This window comes from Corvus cornix, chromosome 10, assembly GCF_000738735.6.
Source record: "Corvus cornix cornix isolate S_Up_H32 chromosome 10, ASM73873v5, whole genome shotgun sequence".
In the NCBI taxonomy this organism is placed as follows: Eukaryota; Metazoa; Chordata; class Aves; order Passeriformes; family Corvidae; genus Corvus; species Corvus cornix.
This window is the reverse complement of record NC_046340.1, coordinates 1,023,491-1,041,502: the sequence shown is the minus strand read 5'-3', so window position 1 is coordinate 1,041,502 and position 18,012 is coordinate 1,023,491. Positions and strand designations below refer to the sequence as shown.

Below are 18,012 nucleotides of genomic sequence, written 5' to 3'. Positions count from 1 at the left end.
CAGCACCTCTGAAAAACATCTGCCCAAGAGCATACCTGGGAAGAGCTCACAATTCTTCTCTTGTCTTTGCACCAGTCCATACAGAGAACTTTGTTTCCATGGCCCTTCAGGGTCCTCCTGGTCTTCATCACAAACTGTCCCAGTGCCTCCACACGCTCTGCCACCTGATGAACTGCAAACAGCTGATGGTTAGAGAGCCCTGCATCAAAGCACTGCCCTGGCAAATATCTGTTTATGAGTAATGCCCTTGGAGGAATTAATCCATGAAGGTTGAGTCCATGGTGCAAGGCAATGAACTCTGCTTCAGAGCTGGCAGGTGGCTAACACCAAGGTGGGTGGCATATGAACATATTCACCAGATAAACACAAGGAGGAATTCACTCAGGGCTTGAATTCCAGGGATCGGGCAGCTGAAGCTCTTGCAGACCATCCCACCCAAGTGTAACTGGAAAACAGATTACCCCTTTGCCCCCTCCTGCTGGGAAATCCTCAGGCTGAAGGTGGACAGACAGTTGTTCTGGATGTGAGATTCCCAGCTGCGGCTGGCTCGCAGCCCTGTGGTGGTGCTGCACTGGGTACAGGTACTGGCCACTGGCACTGGTGACTGCTGTGCCATCCCTTCTGGTGGCCAGGAGCAGCAAGGGCCAGGACACAGCTTTGAGTGAGCAGGAAAATGGACATTTGCTGTAAGAGTGCACTACCCAACTTTCCAGCAGTAACTATGGACATCAAGGACTTCATGGGACGTCCCTTCTATGAAAGAGGGAAACAGAGGGCAGGCAAGCAACTTTCCTGAGCAGTATCTTCTGGTGGAGAAGTCAGTTCTTTCATACCTCACTTAATAGCAGTACTTTCAGCTGATATTCTTAAAAACCCAACAAATTTACATCCGTTTGTGCAAACTGACTTGGACATAAAATTCATGCAGCTGACAGAACTAAAAGGTGTCTCATATAACCCTGATACCTCAGGCTGGGGTCACCTGTAAATGTCTGGGAGAAAGTGTCATCTGAGGAAACCTATTTGCTCTTCTCCAGCATGTTCATCCAGCGTGGAGCTGAGTAGGGCCATGATGTGCCTCAGCACCCAGGGGCAGCTCTTCACACAGAGGGAGAGTGAGACTTACTTCAAGTCCAACAGCAGAGTAGAGGCTGAGTCTGAGGCTGGAGACTCTGGCACCAGAATTATGAATTACTCTGTCTAGAGAAGAGCTGATAGGATCCAGCACTTCCTGTGTTGTGTGGCTGTCCACACCAAAACCTAAGATGGTCCAGCTGCTGTTGGCTGTGGGGGCAATGCCTGACTCAAAGCTTCTGAAATAAATGGAGAAGCTCATGGAGATGCTTTAATGAGTTGGTGGAGGAAATCTTAAGCTTTTCACTGCCCTGCTGGAGACTGAGCTCCACGTCCCCTGTGGCAGGTGGTGCTTTGGAGCTGCCTTGCCACTTCACCCTGCATCACTTTTCTGGGGCTGCAAGAAAGCTCACGGGCTGGGAAGGGCTGTGACAGCGAGAGAGCAGGCATCCTGAACTTAGAGATCATTTCCTGGCACAGGGTCAGTGAAGCAATTTCTGCCCAAGGCAGAGACTGATTTCTAGCGGATTACCTTTTCAGGAGTTGTCTTTCAAAGCCACCACACCCCCAGGCTGTGCCAGAATAATGCTCTCACCTGAAATCTCTGCTCAACCAGTCTCCCCGAGCCAGGGGACAAGTGCTGTCCACCATTCCTCATGATTTGTCCATAAGTCAGAAGCAAGTTTCTGAGAAAGTACCATATAAACCCACTGAGGAAGAGATGCATTTCCCCCACTATTGCCCATGGAAACCTGCCAAATGATCCAATCAAAAGACACGAAAACACAGGACAGGAGGTTATTATGGCAGCTGGAAAGATGCTTGTGTCCAGAATATATCTGAAAAAACAAATGTTTCACAGACAATGGACAAACTGTTTCCATTATGTCAACGCAGCTGAGACTCTGTGAAATTGTCTGGTTTAGCCTCACTGATTCTCTGAGGACCCTTATCTCCAACCACAGCCACAATAATCCTGCTCCTGCCTAGCACAGGTTTGAGAGTCAGATAATTATTTTTAAGCACTCCCCAATATTGTTCAAAGATAGTTGAAAATCATGCACTCAGACAAGTAGATCAGCTAAAGACAGCAAATAGCCTGAGTAGTTTTACAGAGGTCCAGATAAAACTGCCTGTTTGTCTTAAAAATATTGTTTGGCCTGAACAGGAGACATGGACTTGATGCTGATACTCCTGGGTCTTTAATCTTTTCTGTGTTGGGTCTAATGGTCTCCCTGGCCTTAAAAATTCATGGATCGCACAAACAGAACAAGCTTTTATCTACATCTAAAATTTTAAGCTCTTGAATTGACTGTTTAAAATTATAAGACTGCAAATCAAATGCATGTTTGGCATTTCCTTTTTCTATCCACATTTTTGAGAGCTGCTGTTCAGAACCAATTGAACAAATAAGGGCAGTCCTATTTCAGCCAGCTGTTTGTTTTGGGAACCACCGATGGAAAGTCGTGATCTGAGCAAAAAAATGCAAAAGATGCAATTTTAGATTAGGGAAAAAAACCCCAAACCAACCAAGCAAGCAAGCAAAACACAGAAATGATGCCTTATTCTGAAACTGACAAACTCTGCAGAAACTGTACTTGGGAATAATTTAGGTGTAAAAAAGCTCTGATACAGAATCAATGATATAAATATCGTAAGGGAGCATTGTTCTACAGCAGCCTAACACTTCTGTCTTAGAAGTGCTGTCATGGCTATGCAAACACGGCTTTACAATGGAAATTTACAGATTTCACATATGGCAAAGAATATCCTATGACTGTCAATAGCACACACAGTTACAGTATCACTGCAATCATAGGTAAAACTCTTTGTGAGCAAAAACGGGTTTAAGAATACGCTTAAGAGGTCTGTTAAACACAGGCCCTGCTACTTCTGATACAGAAATTATACTGGAGGAATATGGTGATTTATGGTAGTGTTTCTGTAATGAGGGCATCTGTGTTTGTTTACCAATTCTGATTAGCAGGACATTCATATAACACATGGTTGTCTAACTTAGAGAAGAAAATGCTCTGTTTATTCCAGAATATATATATTTTACTTTAATCCTTCCCAACCAGAAATTCAAAAGTGTTTGTCAGTCCCTCATTGTTACAAAACACTAAGTCACTGGATACAGGCTCAGATTCCTCTCCAATGCTTAAGGCATCAAAACACATGAAAGAAAAGTTGTAATGACCCACTAATATTTCTAGTAGAGTGACCTACATTATTTCAGAGGGCAACAGTAACTTACATGTTTTTCTAAAAAAAAAAGTACCACCAAAAGGAAAAAAAAACCCAAAAAACCAAAACCCCACCCTGCAATGTATTATTGTAATTATAAAATGAAATAGTGATAATAAAAGAATTCTTCATATCTCAAAACTTGTGAATACCTATTTGAAAAGCTCTGTAAAGGTAAGGTTAGCTTCTTTTTCCTGAGTGGGGAAGGGGACAGGGGGAGGGCAGGGTTGAGGTCTGTCCCTCGCATTTCTGTCGGGTTATCCCCGGACGCTGAAGCTGCAGCTGGTAACGGTGAGTTACACATCGACAGCTCCAGCACTGACTCACCCCGCGCCTCTGAATCAGCACTGCATCCCTGCAACTTGTTTCCCTGGCGGAAGGGGGGCAGAGGAGCTGCTTTTGCAAACAATGCTCCTTTTTAAGCCCTTCCACACCCCGGGTGAAATCCCGGCCTCGTTAAAGCGAATTCCCACCAACTTGCACATGGCTGGGGTTCACCCTGGCCCCTGGCACTACACCCAAAGGCTGCGGGCGAATGCCGGGCTGCACCGAGGGTATCCCCGGCTCCGCGCCCCGCCGGAGCTCCGCGGTGCCCGGGATGCTGCGGGGCCGTGCCCGCCCCGGGCCGCCGGCCCCAGGGCCCTGCCCCGCTCCCGGGAGCCACGGGGGCCCGGCGCTGTCCGGCCCGGGGCCCGGCGCTGTCCGGCCCGGGGCAGCGCTCCCCGCTCCGGCCCGGCCCCCGGCCCCGCTCCCGGCCAGGCCCGGCCCGCTCCGGCCCTGCGGCCGCCCCGCCGCCCGGCCCCACTCACGCTCCACGTCGTGCAGCTTGGCCCGCTCCTCCTCCAGCTTGCCCTTCAGGCTCTCGGCCTCGCTCTTCAGCGATGCCAGGGTCTCGTTTTCGTGCAGCCCCTCGGTTGCCATCTTTGCAAAGGAAGCGGGGAGAGCGGGGATGAGAGCGGGAGGGAGGAGGAGTTTGCCAGCCCGGCTCTCGGGGATGCTGCCGCGGCTCCTGCTGCCTCAGCAACGGCGCCGGAGCCGGCCCGGGCTCCCCCTCCCCTCCCCGCTGACGTCCAGGGCAGTCCTGAGCACGCACACCGTGGGGACCAGCATCCCCGCTCCTGCCCGCTGCAGCATCCCCCATCCAGCCTCTCCAGCATCCCTGCTCCTGCCCGCTGCAGCATCCCCCATCCAGCCTCTCCAGCATCCCTGCTCCTGCCCGCTGCAGCATCCCCCATCCAGCCTCTCCAGCATCCCCGCTCCTGCCCGCTGCAGCATCCCCCATCCAGCCTCTCCAGCATCCCTGCTCCTGCCCGCTGCAGCATCCCCCATCCAGCCTCTCCAGCATCCCCGCTCCTGCCCGCTGCAGCATCCCCCATCCAGCCTCTCCAGCATCCCCGCTCCTGCCCGCTGCAGCATCCCCGGTCCAGCCTCTCCAGCATCCCCGCTCCTGCCCGCTGCAGCATCCCCCATCCAGCCTCCCCTGCCCAGTCCGCTCTGGCATCCCAGTGGTCTCCAGTCCAGCAGCTGGGACCGGCCTCACCTCCTGCCCCGCTCCCACACATATCCCAAGCCCTCTTCACAGCCCAAAGGCTTCATTTCCCCAGAAACACATGCCAATGGCACCCAAACTTGTTTGTACAAGTTGCACACTCTGTGGGGGAAAGAAGAAAAAACCAGCCACTGGCATTTTAAAATATCAGATTGGGAAGACAGATCCTGTCCAGGCTTACCAAATCCCATTTTAGCTCCGTTAGACCCTGATACTCCTATGGGCAGGGGGTACTGGGAGAGTCAGCTATGCAGGTCTCTGGCCCAGTTCCCGTGCCAGCAGGATAGATGCAGTGGTGAAAACTCTCCTCTCTACTATTCTTTGAATTCATAATTTTTAAATGTGGTGTTATCAGGGTTTCTTTCCTTTTTTTTTTTTGGTCTCTCCTTTAGACTAGCTACCCCTTTCTCCTGCTCTCAGATATGCACATTAAAGTCTGTGGCGTTGCCAGCTCTTGAAACAGAGCAGTTTCCAAAATCCCGAAGAGGGAATAAATAGCCCTTCACTTTGGTGTGGTGTGAGCTTAGGGGCTCAGCTCTTTGGGTTCTGCTCATATGAATGTGTGCTGGGCACAGGGAGCAGCTGATGCTTCCAGAGAAAGAACCGTGACACGCAGCTTTTTGTTCCCTGGGAGTTCCTTGAAAATCTCCCCTTCACTACAGAATTGTCCTTGATCTACAAGGAGCAACTCTGTGCTTATTGACTCCCATTGTCTCCCTTTAGCCAGAAAATAGCCGATCCAGTGGCTATTGTTCAGCCTGGGGATGTGCCAAGATTGGAAAGAGAGATAAGAAAATGCTTGTTTGCAGCTGTTGTTTGGTCTCTGGGCACATCCTGGACAAAGTGTGGGTCTCAGAGAAAATAGAAGTCCCGTCCCACACTGGGTTTAGAAGCAGGGTTGCTGTCCAACTGGGATGCACAGGAACCTTGCTGAGCTCTTCGCCATCACTCTGGAGCGAACTCGGGCCCTGTTCTGGTCACGTCCACAAGGTCCCTTCTACTCAATGGCTCTGCAGGCAGAAACTGGTCACTTCACTGGAGAGTCAAGTGCAGTGGATGTATTTCCAGTCTTCTCATTGTCCACAGAAACTGGTGTGACCTAACCCCACCAGCCTGATGGCCACGCAGGCAGCCCTGAACTCATCGATCCAGTTACATTCAGAATCACAAAAGCAAATGTAGGCAGCATAAACTATGGGTTCACATGCTGCTGGATAAAGGAACATCCTTCAAAGGCCCCCAGAGAAATCAGCACATTGGAAATGCTTTCCACCACAGACTGTGCCAAGGAAATAAAAATTGAGTATTTTTAAAGTGATACCAAAAGAACAGGAAAAAAACCCCCAAGAAACCCAAAGATCTTTTAGCAGGAAAGTGACAGAAAGCTTCTCCCTGTGTGTTATCTTCAGGTCTGAAAAATTAAACCTACTTACATTAAACTCAATAATGCAGCTGTGTCCTGGGGGACTAGCAGAGGAAGATTCTGAAGAAGAAACTTCATTTTTGAAGGATTCTAATCTGTAAGAAATGCCTTATTTCTGACACCTGATAAGTGTGAAGAGGCCCAGAAGTTAAATCCAACAAAAGGCTAGGAAATTTCTTTGCCTTGATAGGAATGCATCAGCTCTCAGGAATTTGGCATAGATAACACCTATGTGTCAGACAGTCGGCATAGTTCTAAACAGTGAAAAATCCAGTTTCTTGCCTTGCTAATGTGAACAGTCTCACTGCCTCATGGAATGGGATTAAAAGGTCTACAAAGAACAGCACAGAAGGTGAGAGTCTTTGGGAACCCTACGTGTGCACACACGATACTAATCCTGAGATGATGGGGTCAGCAGAGCCATGAGGTGACAGGGAAGCCTCTACTGAACAGAGTGAGCTGTAGAAGTGTGTGATAGATAATGTGTATTTCACTGGTTGAACACAAATTTTTTTTAAAAGTATTTAGTTCATCTGACCAGTTCCTGCTTAACTCCCCATGCCATCATTAGCTAACCATGCAAAAATATAGGTTAGAGTAAGGCCAGTTGGGAGCCTTAAATAAAATGAACCAGGGCTGAATTAATTTAGATGATAGCACAGTACTCCATCAACGAGTGCCACACATGGTAAATACACCAGATTGCAGTGATGGGGTGATGGGGATCCATGGAAGATCCACGGATCCATGGAGCAAGTTGGTGTAGGACACTGGGGAAAATGAAGGATCTAACAGTGTATGACAAATTGTTGCCTGCTTCAAAACTTAGGCCTTTAAAATAAGTTTTCTTTCTCACTAATTTGCCAGCTGATCTCTTTTCAAATTGTAAGCTAATTTACTAATAGTTTTGTGGTGAAACTAAACCAGCAAACATTGATTGAGTTTCTACTGATTAGCACCAAACTCCAAAGCAGGCAAAACCCTAGAGGAAGAAGATTATTTTGTCTAAAAGGCAAACAATTGAAGTAGGATGATGTAAACACTGGGAATCAGCAATTTCTAATTCTGTTATCCCTCAACATATGTTGCTTTTGGGGAAATCACAAAGGCTGGCTGATGAAAATGCATGTGTGCATCTGCTGGACTGAAATCAGGAGCTGCAGAAAGATCAGCCAGTTAGACACCACAATATGCACGTGCATCCACAAACACAACTGTGACAAAGGATATATTGTGCATTTTGATATAAGCCAAAGCATACCCACAGCTCTGAAAAAACAATTTAAAAAGTCAAGGATGGAATTTCCCTACTCGTGGGTATTTCAGTGGTAGTGCAAAGAGCTCTGTGTTCTGAATATTTGCTTTCAAATCTTTTAGAAAAATATGAAGCAAGCTAAAGCCAGATCCACCAGAAAGCCCCAGATCCCACTGCAGTGCTAATAGGAAGCCTAACAGGCTTTTAGGTACTGATGCAATTCTTCCTGAAGTGTCAGTCTGCTTCCACCTGCCAGCTGTTCCAGCTGCTAAGAGTCTAACGTCCATAATGCCAGTAACAGGGAGAAAGTTGCAGGAACTGTAAATAACAAACAGCCAGTTTCCTGCAATTCCAGCATGCATTTATCAAGTCATGCAAAAATTTATTGAATAAATAGCCAGGAAGGCTGTTGGCCAAGAAGGACCTGAACAAAGCAACAATTTCAAAGTCAGGAGAAGCACATAAACTGGGAAGGAACTGTCTTTTGTCTTGCAGTCATTACATCTAAATTTCCTCCTGAACAATGTAATGCATGAGAATGTGCTGTGTCAGCCAGTAAACTGTACACATGTACCACCTACACCACCAAATCAGTGCTCTCATCTGCCTGTACAGCAGTGTTATGTAAACACAGTTTCCTAAGCCTTTTAGACATCATTTCATCTGACACTCAACTACAACAAACTGCTGGACCCTACTCAGTCACAGTAGAGAACACTTCTGGGGAGGAAACAGTGATGGATGTCTTCTCTAACTGATAACGCACAATGGTTTAGGAAGATAAAATAAAACCACTGCAAGCTGGACAGCAAAATTCTTAAGTTTACAAAAGGAGTTTTGGAAGCCAGCTCTTCCACAGCCACATAGGTTCATGACCTTAGCTGTGTGCTTCACCTAAAAAAACTCCACCGTGATGTCTCTAGAACAGTGCTCCCTACCAGGAGAGTAGGATATCACCTCACCAGTAATTGCTGGAGATTAGAAAGCCTCCAACACAAAGACATTCCACTGCTCTGCAGCTTTTTCCTACCGTATCCTCATTGTAGCAACTTCCAGCTCTCACCAAGTAGTGCACACAGCACAGGAGACAACCTGGTCACAGTGGGATATGTAGGCACAAAGGAGTTCTGACAGCATTTCACTGGTGTCTGAGACAGACTGGGTGGATGTCATATCCCCAGTCTCTAGTGAATGAGTTTAATGTGATGATTTAATTTTTTTTTTTGTTAAGTTCTTTTAAAGGCAAATGGGAAACACTCAAGATCACATGCCAAGCAGAGCACATATGGATCTCAGAGAAGAGTTTAGATGGGCACATAACATTTGCACATCAAATGTGGTACCCTAGGGTAAAAAGCTCGAAGCCATTTTCCAATCAAGAATCATAAAAACTATCCTTGAGCACTGGGGCCACCTCTCTTGTAGGTTGGTGGAAACACCAGGTGTCTGCAGAGGTGTTTGTTTGGCAGTCTATGGGCCTATGCAATGCTTATTTGCTGTCCAGAAAAATCCAGTTTAAGAGACCACAAGTACATTACACCCTGTTTTCTGCAGTCTGTCCACGCTGTGGCTGATGAAATCAGTAACCTACCATATCAGCAACCTACCATATCAGCAACCTACCATATCAGTAACCTACCATATCAGCAACCTACCATATCAGCAACCTACCATATCAGCAACCTACCATATCAGCAACCTACCATATCAGTAACCTACCATAGCCACACACAGCGAGCAGTAGCTGCGTTGCTCTGACTTGACAGACACAGGCCTGAGGGGCTTGTCTTTGGAGCACTTGTCGCAGGGACCAAATACAATTGCTAAAAAGGTCTGGTCCATCTTGGTGGGTCACGAGAGCTGAAAGAGAAGAAGAAGCAAAGCTTGTGTTCCAGTCCAGCACAAAGCTTCCCACCACTGCTGTGCCAGCTAAGGCAGCCTAGGCTGTATATAGACATCTGTAGGCTGGATAATCTCTCTGTGACTAATCTCTCAAGCTGGATGAACCATCACCATATACAAGACAGTCACAGGCTCTGCAGAGTCTTTTTTAATGAGGAAAAACATAAAGCAAAACATATATATACACATACCATTATAATATGTGCTGTGTATATAGATTCACCACATGTGGGAAAGTACCTTTAATTTGTACTTAGCCACTGTCAGCAGACAGTGACCAAAAATCCACAGCAACAGCTGGACTTCTGAGAAACCTGCACTGATCAATAAATTTTGTTTTTCCACTGCATTATAAAATAGTCATTATTATGCATTATTTTTAAAGCTGAAAAGATGACCTAGGATTTGGTCGGCAGCAGCTACAAAATATCATGACCAACATGCTGCTTGAGCAGAAACTGATGCTTCAAGCACACTGACAGCTGGGTCATTACAAATCCACTTTTGTTCTCAAGCCAGGCATCTCTAAGATCAAAGCACTATCACCAACAGAGTATTAAAAACTACTTGAGAGTCAGACAAACAAACAAGAATAATACTGCAGTGTCATTTTTCTCTGTACATTTTTCAAAGGGAAAACAGGACCTTTCACCTCTTCTAAAAATGGGAGTTTTAAACATTATTTAGACCTGTACATAAATAACGAATTTATGATAAACAATCAGACATAGTTATTGCAAGAGAGATTTAAATGGAACAAAAGAAATTCAATGACCTATGAAGATTCTAGAATTTTTCTGGCTGGACATTATACAAAAATCAAACCAAACTTTACTCTGTGCACCTGTCTCCATTCTGCGGTTTATTCTTACGTATTTCAGTGGACTATTTGAAAAGTGAGATAATAAACCCAGAAATCCTGCCCCCTCTTAAGTCAATAAAAGTTTAGCTGCTGTCTCCAGGGGATGCACGACTTCATTCCAAAACATACGGGAAGAAATCTGACCTGGAAGGAGCTGCAGCTTAATAATCTGAAATTTGCATGGAGCTTTCAGTCAGCTCCGTGCAGCCAAGGAGGTTCACATTCCATTTGATGAAAAGCAGCAAACGTGGCCTGAAGCTTTTAATGTATTCTTTTGCATATGTGAACCCAAGACCACAACCTGCCACCCTTGCCAGGGAGCCTCCCTGGGCAGGTGCTGTAAAGTGACCGCAGTACCTGGGCTCAGCTCGCCTGGATTCCTAAACCTGGGCATTCCCAGCTCAATAACCTGTTATTCCAAGCTTCTTACAATCAGTGCTTCCCTGAGGAACGACTGAGCTTATTTGAACAAAATATCACCACTAGCTCTAGACACTTCTGACAAGGATCTATTAGGCTTGGAATAAATACTCTGGACAGCATTAATCTTCGATAAAGTATGAGAACTCGCTGGAGTAACGTACGGGGGAATCATACCTGCTACCAGTATTTTACTTCAGATGAGATTATGACACGTTACAAAATTCTGCTAAAAGAGAAGCCATCAGAATTTCTGAATAATTAAAAAAGAGTATTACACCTGAGATAGTATACTAATCCATCACTATGACAATTTTATAAAGATATTTAAAGCAAAAAGGTCTGAACCCATTACAACTCCTAGCACTGTTGCCTGAAATTTTAACCTTACTAGGTTTTTAAAGTTATACTAGAAATTTAAAAATGGTAGCATGGTGAATCATTAGGAAGCATGTTATTACAGAAAAGTTCTGTACAATGAATCTTGTTGATAAATAAAAGAAATTACCCACCTTTTCAGAGAGCAAGAACCTGGAGATTCTCAAGATGACTAAACAAGCCCTGTGCAGGTGCTAACATAGAAAGACAACCTTCCTGTTAATTCTACTTAAAGGTATTTAAAGCTCAGCCTCTCCAGTTGCATCACCCCAGATCAGTTACATACTGATGATTACCGAGGATAAAGATTTTAACTGCCCTCTTTTAGAATATAGAATAAAGAACAGAAACTATTAGGCAAACCAGAACTTACCTTTCTATACAGCAGGGTTTTTAATGGTTTGTTTATAAACAAGTATTTGCTTGTCAACAAATATTGAAGTTGAAATATACTGGGGAGGTGACTGACAACTGATTTTTCCAAATATCAACTCGGCATTCTGACAAATAGCACTATCAATGTTAAATTTATCTTGTTCTTAACAAAAATTTACAACTCAAACAAACTGATTAGTGCTCAAGCTGCTTCTTCCTTGGTTATACTTATGATTCTCCTGTTCTAAGACATTAAATTTAAAATCAATAGGACTAAAAATTGCTGTTTTTCTTGCTCTCTTTGAAAAAAATTTTGGGTAAATTCATGAAAACATGTCTGAAAAATTTAAAAAGTGCTGAAGGTCACATCTACTATGAAGACTCTGGAAGTCACTGAAATCATGCCATTAGATGCTTGTATTTGGTAGTCAAGAGGATCTGAGATAAAATGAGGGAAAAAAATAGAATTAAGTCTCAGCCCAGCAGAAACTTGGGTAGAAGTAACCAGTCCTAATCTTTTTTTATTCAAATATTATGGGAGCACAGGACTGAACGGACACCTGTTCCCAGAAGCTGCAGGAGTCACATGTCTGAGCACATCCAAAGATGCCAAAAGCATCTTGCACATCTCTCCATAAACCACTTCAGTGCTTTCCCACGGCAGTAAGGATCACCTTCAACACCCTCCCATTTCAATGAAACAGCTTTCTCCTTTAGCATCATTCTAGGAAAGTTAACCTCAGTAATGCCTCCTTCCTGTGTCTGCCTCCACTAAAACTGCTCCTTAAATCAGAAGAATAACAGAGAACAAAAAGAATTTTGCACTTAAACTCTGGCTGAAGGCATTAATGTCAGCAAAAGCAAGGTAAGTTTCTGAGAGCGTACGGCAAACCTGGTAATTTTTAACTTTGTTTTAAAAATAAACCTTGTTGTTTGCACACACAGCATTAATAGCACACTCCACACAACCTCTCAAAGCAATGAAGCATCAAATTGTCAGAACGGTTTTCCTTGATCAACAATTTTTGCCATAACAACGCGCGCTGTGACGCTTCTGCGACGCGCATGCCAGGGTGGGCTGTGGTTTTCCTCACTCAGCCCAGGCAGCACACACACAGCTCCAGGGGCTGCAAAAAAAAAAAGGCTGTGCACAACTTCCAGCAACAAAAGTTGCCTACATCAAACTATTTCCAGAAATTCATGAGGAGCCAAGGACAGCACACAATGCTGACAGGAAGATACACGGTGTTACAGCAAAGCAACTAAATTAAATAAATGTTTGTGGTGCAATACAAGACTGACAGTACTCACTAATGTTCACATAGCTCCAAGTAACTTCCTTCAAATGACTCCAAACTGAAAATATAACTATTGCATCACACAAAGAACTACAAATTGATTTAAAAGCTACTTTATTTAACACGTTAAAATACTAGTCTACCTACATGTGTGGTCTTTTGTACAGCTTTTATTGTTATTGAACAAAACACAAAATTTTTCCTTCATATATTTTGAATATATCTCTGTGGATATCATGAGGAATATTACACTGTACATAGTAAGCACCAAGAGCACCAAATAACAAGAATGATTCCCTCTTTATACCTACAGATTGTTTGTGAAATTAAACAAATACTAACACTGTAGTAATAATAATAAAAAAAATCAAATAAATTTTTCCTTAAATTAATTCATTCTAATCCTTTAACTATTTCAGAGCTTTGGTACTTGATTTTAGTAACTATGGCTAATAGAGTAGCTAGAAGCCCAGCATTATTTACTGAGGAATTTCTAAGGACAGTCATTGTTGGGGTGAGGTGAATGCTGTTTCCCCTGCTGTTCCGACAGGGTCCAGAACTAAATAAAGTTACAATTTTACTCCCTGACCACAGGGAGAAGGCTGAACAAAGCAAAAAGGAGACCATTTCTGCATTTAAGGATCCTGCAACCAAAATTAAGTAAGTGAAGGTGAAATGTAAGGAATTAAGCTGGGTTTATCAGTAACACCAGACCACAGCCACTGCATCTGCTCCTGGACTGGAGTAGGGAAACCAGCAAAACAAGAAAGGCAGAAAGGTGATGTGTGCATACTCAGGGTATATTCTGAAATACATTGCACTGCAGATGGAACCAAACCAGGAGATGACGCCTGTCTCTTAGAGAACCAAGCTTGTAATTTAAACCTGGATCATAACACGAATTTTATACTTAACTTTTCTATTACCATAACTGATACTGAATCCAAACTTGTCACTGCAGAGAACAAAATTGAAACCTGTCTCCAAGAAGAGCACCTGAGTCCTTGCTCTGGCCAAAGGGCCATGCAGAGTGCCTGAGCTGCAATGCAAGCACTCAGAGAGCCAAGCCAGCCCATCTACAAAAAGACATTGTGGGTTTGTAAGAGCCATTCTCTGAGTGATCTCAGTTCCCCTGCTCATAGAACAGTGAAAGCCAGTCTCAAACACATCCAGTACACCAAGGCAAAGAATAGAACTGCCTTGGGAAGAAAAAAACCGTCCCATTACAGGAAGCAAAGGCAAGGACAGCTGTAGAGCATAGCATCTATCACATGGCACTCTTCCCCTCCGGCTGCTGCTGACAGGGCAGCAATGCAAACTTGTCAGATAAATGCTCTTCTCATCAGGTTTGGACTAAAATCTGCATGGTAAGCTTTGTGTCCAGGTGATGATATAAAGTTAACCTTGTAGGACTGAAATGGAGGGACAAGAGTAAGAAAAGGGAGAAGGAAATAAGCCAAAATTATTCCTACTGTTCAAGTCTTGACTGAAGAACAAGTTTTTAACAGCTTAATTCGCTGCACCCTGCCATACTGTCCACCAGCTGGTGAAATGAACCATGAAAGTCTGCTGTCTTTATAGAGTCTCTGAGGAAATACCAATGCACTGGTTTTGTTAAACCCTTGTGAGAAAGCCAAGCTTGAAGCTGCTGGGGACTTGTATCAGTTCCAAGGCATGTGGAGAGGGGGTGAAAGGAAACGTCACTTGAAAGAGATACTTGGTATCCAGCATCAGCTGTGGAACGTCCTCACGGTTGTTCAGCAGAGCCTGAAATCAGAACAGAAAGAGCATGAAATCACTGAATTAAGAATCAAAGCAAAAGCAGTACGTTGTTTTCTTCCCACTGCAAATCCTACTTTTACATGATGTTAAGCAGATTTGTTTGCATCACTTTCAAGTGTGGAGAAGATGAGCAACTTAGTAATAATATGATGTAAATGCCAAGTACAACTACAGAGCATCAAAACTCACGTGGATGAAGTATCCTGCAAGCTGAATATTAGAAAGAGCACCTGCAGCTCTTACCTGGACTTTCCGAACAAATGATGGAGTCACTCTTTTCTCAAAGTCATCTATCGGAGTGTAGGAGTTCAGGATCTTAACTATCTGCTCAAATTACAAAAGACTATTTTAGTGTGTCATAAAAAGGGAGAAGACAAAAAGAAGAAAGCATTATTATGACATTCTTACTGATATTTAATTAAAGTTTCAGTAAACCATTTTACAGTAAAGAGAGAATTTTGACTTGTCACCTACTGAGTTGTTACACGTATGATGATTGCTATGACTCATTTCCAGAGGCGTCAGCAGGATCAAGGAGATGTAGAAAAAGCTGAGTTGATTAAGGGAAATGATAAAAAACCCCTGTGACATACTTAAAAAAATACATTGTGGAGCAAAAATGTAGGATACAACAAAGCAGGGAAACATTCACCATGGGAGCAGTTAAAATGTTCAAAACAATCAGGAATGAGGAGTTAAAATTTCAATTTAACAAGTGATGGTGTGGAATGCTGAGGAATGCTACTTTTATGAAATGGAAGTCCAATGGCTTTTTGCAACAATTTGCTTTAGACAGCTAAGATTCTGCAATCAGTGCTGCCAGAAGAAAACAGATGGTTCATTACCTGCACAGTAGAAAGAGATGTGCAGTGTTCACATATTTCCTTGGCATCATCATCTGTGATCTTTTTAACCTGAAGGAGCCAGGCTGCTTGAGACAGGGGCTCCAAAGTTTCTTTGGCATTGCTGCTTTGAAGATTCTTGTCCTTCAGCCATTCTTCCAAGTAGCTGATATTACATCTGGGTTAAGCCATGAACAAAGAGCAGAAATGTCAGGTTCCCCCTGACAAGCAAGTTACTTTGAAGACTGCTAAAGAAGAAATACTGCTCTAATGTAGCGTTCAAATTAATACATTTTAAGTTAATAATGATACCTGCAGATTACAAAAATCAAACAATTAATAGCTTATTGAACTAAAAATTAAATCCTTTGTATACTTCAATTTTTATTTTTTCTTCATTTTTTATTTCTTAAAGCTTGGCTAACAGAAAGTGAGTTCTTAGTTTAGCTGTTGTTTACAGAAAATTACTAATATATACTGGCATTGTCTACTGCACTGTATGGCATTAAAACATGTATTTGCAACTGAGCATGTACAAGAAATCAGAATAATCTTTGCTGTTACAAAGCAGGGCCAGGTTTATAACTGATAACCAGCTTTCTTCTAATCATATTCCCAGACGGGCCAAGATGTTACTGATTTTCCTTCACCTGAGCCTGCAGACTGACTACTGGAAAACAAATGCACTGTTTCCTCTGCAAAACAGTTAGGAGCATGTTTCCCTGATGCTTGCAGCAAGAGAGTGATGCTCAATTTATGCCCTCCAAGGCTCTGTCTCAGTGCCTCTCGTCACAGAGCATGAAACATGCAAGTCAGCTTCTGTATCTCTGCCAGCCCTGAGACACTGCACCTGTTTACTACAGCAAGAAAGAATTAAAAATACTGTTGGTCACATCACAGATGAGCTAGCATGGAAAGAATCCTAACCATGTCTGACTTTAAACTTCAGACTGCAATTTTCTCTGCCTTTTCCTCCACTAGTGTTTCCATGAAAAGAACCATTTGTAGTTGTCATGTTGAGAAAGCTCAGCCCATAATACAAATATTTAGTTTTCCAAAAGAAGTGAAAACAATTGGCTACCTCCAGCAGAATGGTCACAGAATATCCAGTGACTTAGAGATAAAGGACATTACATACAAGTGCTAAAAATTCTCTCTCGAGCTTGTTGAAACTTTACTGGCTTTACCTTATCTGCATTCCTTTTCTACAGGAGCACATGTCCTTACGGAGGAAGAGACTATTGAGGGTGACAGCTCCAATCAGAAAGAAAAGCTGCTTCACTGCCTGCTTTAGGAGCTCAGAGTCCAAGCCATTCTGACACATAGTGCTATAAAAATAGCTGAGCTGCTGCAGGATAGAGGTCATTGTGTAGGTATCCGTGTCATCTATACTAGAAGAACGTTTACGGAACCCCGTAGGTTTCAAGCCAGAAATTCCTTGAAGACTTTCATACTCCAGCATGCCTGGTACTGAAATACAACAGAAAAGAACTGATAAAATCAAAATTCCTGAGGCTCCTTTCAGTTGCATTAATTATTGAACAAAACCTACTTTTGGGATATTTTAGAAGTTAAATGATACAAGAAAAATAAGATACTGACAAAGGCTTCTGGAGCACAAAACTTTTAGAAAGCTTTTTGGTTTTGTATGATGTTGCTTAGGTTCAGAGCATTATCCCACACTAGGAAGTTTTGAGGAAAAAGTCTGGCAATATACCATTCAGTAAAATTTGTATGTGTAGAAACACACATGCAGGAACACCTATGTGTAAATATCAGAAGAAAGGAGCCTGTCCCACCCTCTGCCTCCCTGTATAAGCTTTATTCATACCCTTTACAAGCTGCATTTAGGTCTGCTGGGATTGCTGTTGTCTTACCAATCATGTGCTGAATGCTGTTCTCCATTACAAGAATGAACTGGTGATATATTCGAATGGCCAGATCGCTGAGAATTTGTCTGTATTCTGAGAGATCAAAATGCTTCAGACAGTTCTGATTCTGACGTGGAGTGTTAAGCTTCGTGAATTCCTACAAGTGAGTTGCAAATATAATTAGAACATGATCATTATAAATTGTTGCTGCAATGTTTTGGAGTTACTAATTCCATCTCAGGCTGAACAGAGTCTCAGAATGAGTCAAAGCTACAGCTAATTTCAATGGATGCTTCCTGTACTTAATTTTCCAGTTTATGCTGACGTTTGCTCTGCTCCTACAGCCAAATGAAAGGCATGCATAGATGTCAATGAACTTTGGAGCAATTCCTAGATCTCTTAAACAGAAAGCAAACACTCCCTGTTCTCCTCTCCTCCCACACCAAAAAAAACAAAAAAGGAAAAAAAGCCATCTACGTAGTTTAACTATGACGGCAAACAAAAAAATATACATGGGATTGTTGCAAAGAGATATTATTTCTGGACTTTTCATTAGCAAAGTTCTGACTTCAAAAGTCTACTCCGAATCCTAACCTGTGTGAGGTATTGAATATTCATTAGAATCTAGATGAAAAGTAAATTCTGGATTCAGAGCTTTCCCGACTGCTGCAACCCCAATTACAGAGCGTTGGTGACGAAGTTTAATGGTTTGGGTTCCACGCAGCCCCGGTGTG

General features: G+C 43.4%; 2 protein-coding genes across 4 annotated transcripts in view; both read right to left on the bottom strand.

Annotated features, from left to right (window-relative positions):
- Positions 1 to 11,348, bottom strand: part of GNB5 (G protein subunit beta 5) — a 28,827-nt gene extending 17,479 nt beyond the window's left edge. The window contains exons 1-4 of the mRNA XM_039557429.1: positions 11,245 to 11,348; positions 9,268 to 9,408; positions 4,131 to 4,242; positions 36 to 172 (exon numbers count right to left, since the gene is read on the bottom strand). Of these exons, the coding sequence (XP_039413363.1) occupies positions 36 to 172; positions 4,131 to 4,242; positions 9,268 to 9,390 (372 nt within the window). The 5' untranslated portion in view covers positions 9,391 to 9,408; positions 11,245 to 11,348. The remainder of the gene's footprint in view (positions 1 to 35; positions 173 to 4,130; positions 4,243 to 9,267; positions 9,409 to 11,244) is intronic.
- A 1,532-nt stretch (positions 11,349 to 12,880) lies between these two features.
- Positions 12,881 to 18,012, bottom strand: part of MYO5C (myosin VC) — a 33,428-nt gene continuing 28,296 nt past the window's right edge. For all 3 annotated transcript variants that reach the window (XM_039557424.1, XM_039557425.1, XM_039557426.1), the window contains 5 exons: positions 17,285 to 17,435; positions 16,595 to 16,877; positions 15,411 to 15,585; positions 14,809 to 14,889; positions 12,881 to 14,550 (listed from right to left, as the gene is read on the bottom strand). In XM_039557424.1, coding sequence (XP_039413358.1) covers positions 14,398 to 14,550; positions 14,809 to 14,889; positions 15,411 to 15,585; positions 16,595 to 16,877; positions 17,285 to 17,435 — 843 coding nt within the window. In that variant the 3' untranslated portion in view covers positions 12,881 to 14,397. The remainder of the gene's footprint in view (positions 14,551 to 14,808; positions 14,890 to 15,410; positions 15,586 to 16,594; positions 16,878 to 17,284; positions 17,436 to 18,012) is intronic.